The sequence below is a fragment of the Neopelma chrysocephalum genome, unplaced genomic scaffold, assembly GCF_003984885.1.
Source record: "Neopelma chrysocephalum unplaced genomic scaffold, ASM398488v2 Primary Assembly neopelma1_61803, whole genome shotgun sequence".
Classification (NCBI taxonomy): Eukaryota; Metazoa; Chordata; class Aves; order Passeriformes; family Pipridae; genus Neopelma; species Neopelma chrysocephalum.
Genome location: NW_020905407.1, coordinates 1 through 2,028, shown reverse-complemented (window position 1 = coordinate 2,028; position 2,028 = coordinate 1). Strand labels below are relative to the sequence as shown.

Here is a 2,028-nt window from a genome sequence, read left to right as displayed (position 1 = left end):
GCTGGTTGTGCTGTCCCTCAGGCCAGAGCAGTGTCTGTGGGTGCCCTCGGCAGCACAGGAGGAGCACAGGAGCAGTTGCCAGGGCCTGGGGAAGCAAACGGGTTCATGGAGGTGAGGACAAAGTGTCCAAAGCGTGGGATTATCTGGCTGAGCTCTTCTCCTGGGTCCTTCAAGCCCTGTAGAGCCCTGGGAGGCAGCTTTGGCAACTTACCCCTGTTCCTCTGCCTCCTGCCTGCCTCCTGGACAAAGGCACTCACTGGCATCGCAGTGCCTGTGTCTGTCTCCTTGCTCAGCGAACGCATCATTCTCCTCCCATGATGGTGGTCTGATGGGAAAAGGGAAATGAAACTGATGAGCTCCCTCTGCCCTGGGCAGGTGCAGGGTGTCCCTGCTCTTCCCCCTGTGCCATTTCCAACTCCTGTGTGAAGCTGAACCCGGGACTCACGGAACAGTGCAGGGCCAGGACTGCTGGGGCAGGCCCTGGCACAGCACAGCACTTGTACCCCCTGTGTTGGGAGCCAGGCAGAAGGACACCAACCTGAAGGGGATTTGGAACCCCATGGTGAACATCTCCATGACAAATGTGTCATTATTTCTGCAGAGGGGGCACTGGAGGGATAAAAGACCAGCATGCAGAGCCTGTCCCTGCAGGAGAAACACAAGCAGCCAGAGTGAGGCCTGGTGCTGCTGAGCCCCTGCTGTGCCCCCTGGGGTGAGGGAACCACTCCTACTTGGATGCAGTCCCTGTGGAACCAGGCAGTTTTGCAGGCTGGGCACACCAGGGTGTTGAAGGTCTTTCTGTCCTCCACAGGCTCCATGCAGATGAGGCATTCGGTGCCCGGCTCTGGAGTCGCCTCCACTGCCTGCTGTGGGCTGTGTGTGGGGCAGTGGGAGCTGGGGGTAAAAGGGGTGGGTGAGAAGTGCTGGGCCCTTCCCTGGTGGTGGGAAGGAAGGGACAGGAGGTACCTGAATGGTCTGTGGAACTGGGTGACACAGCCTCCCTGCTTGGCACAGGGCAGGTGGAAGCTCAGGTCACAGTGTCTTTCCCAGCAGGCGATGGTGGCCCCGCTCTTGCCACAGATGAAGCAGCTCTGGAAAGAGCAGAGCAGCCCCATCAGCAGCAGCCTCACGGCCTCCTCCTTGTCCCACAGCTGGTTGGAAGGGCTGGGCTTTCTTTCCTGGGGTCTGGGCTAAGCTCCAGCAAACCTCACCTGGCCCAAATCTCCCTGCTCTTGTCAGGCTCTCACCTTCTGTGCCACCCAGTTGACTGCATGTAGGATATCCCTTGGGAGAAAGCCAAAGAGTCCTACTTGATCATCATTGTGCTGAGGAAGGTGGCTGGCAAAAACCTGTAGAAAAAATGACACTCACTGATGCGGAGAGAGTGGCAGGGACTGCCTGGAATAAAGTCGAGGGAGCCCATGAAGCAACTCCCCAGGCAGAAGTCGTGGGCACAGAGCCCATTTCTCTGGAGTTTTTCTCCGCAGATGTCTGGGTCAGGCTCTGCTCCCTGCCAGAGCAGGCAATGCTGGAGGGGAGAGAGACAATGGAAGCTCTGCGGGGCCGGGGCAGCATCCCTGCGGGATCCACCCCAAGGGCTGTTCTGTTCTTGCCTGGCTGGCTGAAGGGCAGGGCTGGAGGCCTTGGGGAGGACGGGACATTGTGGGCACGGGTGTCCCAGCGGGTGTCCCCTGCCAGAGCTGGGCCCCGCTTGCTGAGGAAAGGAGGGTCCCAGCCCTGGGATGGCTGGACAGCTCCTGCCTCCCCGTGCCACCGCTCCTGGCCCCAGGCTGGCAGCCCTGACAGCCCCTCTGCCAGGCTGCGGGAGGGGCACTTGGCTCTCACCTGGCTCCCTCACTTCGGGGGCCTCCTCCTCCTGTCACGGTCACTTCTGGATCTGCTGGATGCATTTGGGCTCTGATGCTGCTGCTGGGGACGGGTTCGCCTGCAGTCAGGACTCCAACTGCTGCAGCAGCTGCTGTCCTCAGGGGCCGTCTGAAAAATAAAATCTCGACACGATCCCAGTCT

At 60.3% G+C, this 2,028-nt stretch overlaps 1 protein-coding gene across 1 annotated transcript; it reads right to left on the bottom strand.

Annotated features, from left to right (window-relative positions):
• Positions 1 to 6: 6 nt before the first annotated feature.
• On the bottom strand, positions 7 to 1,510 carry LOC113979208 (PHD finger protein 7-like; the record flags this gene model as incomplete). Its single annotated transcript, XM_027706669.1, has 7 exons — positions 7 to 85; positions 212 to 325; positions 539 to 645; positions 732 to 894; positions 967 to 1,091; positions 1,248 to 1,349; positions 1,436 to 1,510. Coding segments are annotated over 7 exons (765 nt in total), but the record flags the coding sequence as incomplete, so codon positions are not given.
• Between the last annotated feature and the right edge of the window lie 518 nt (positions 1,511 to 2,028).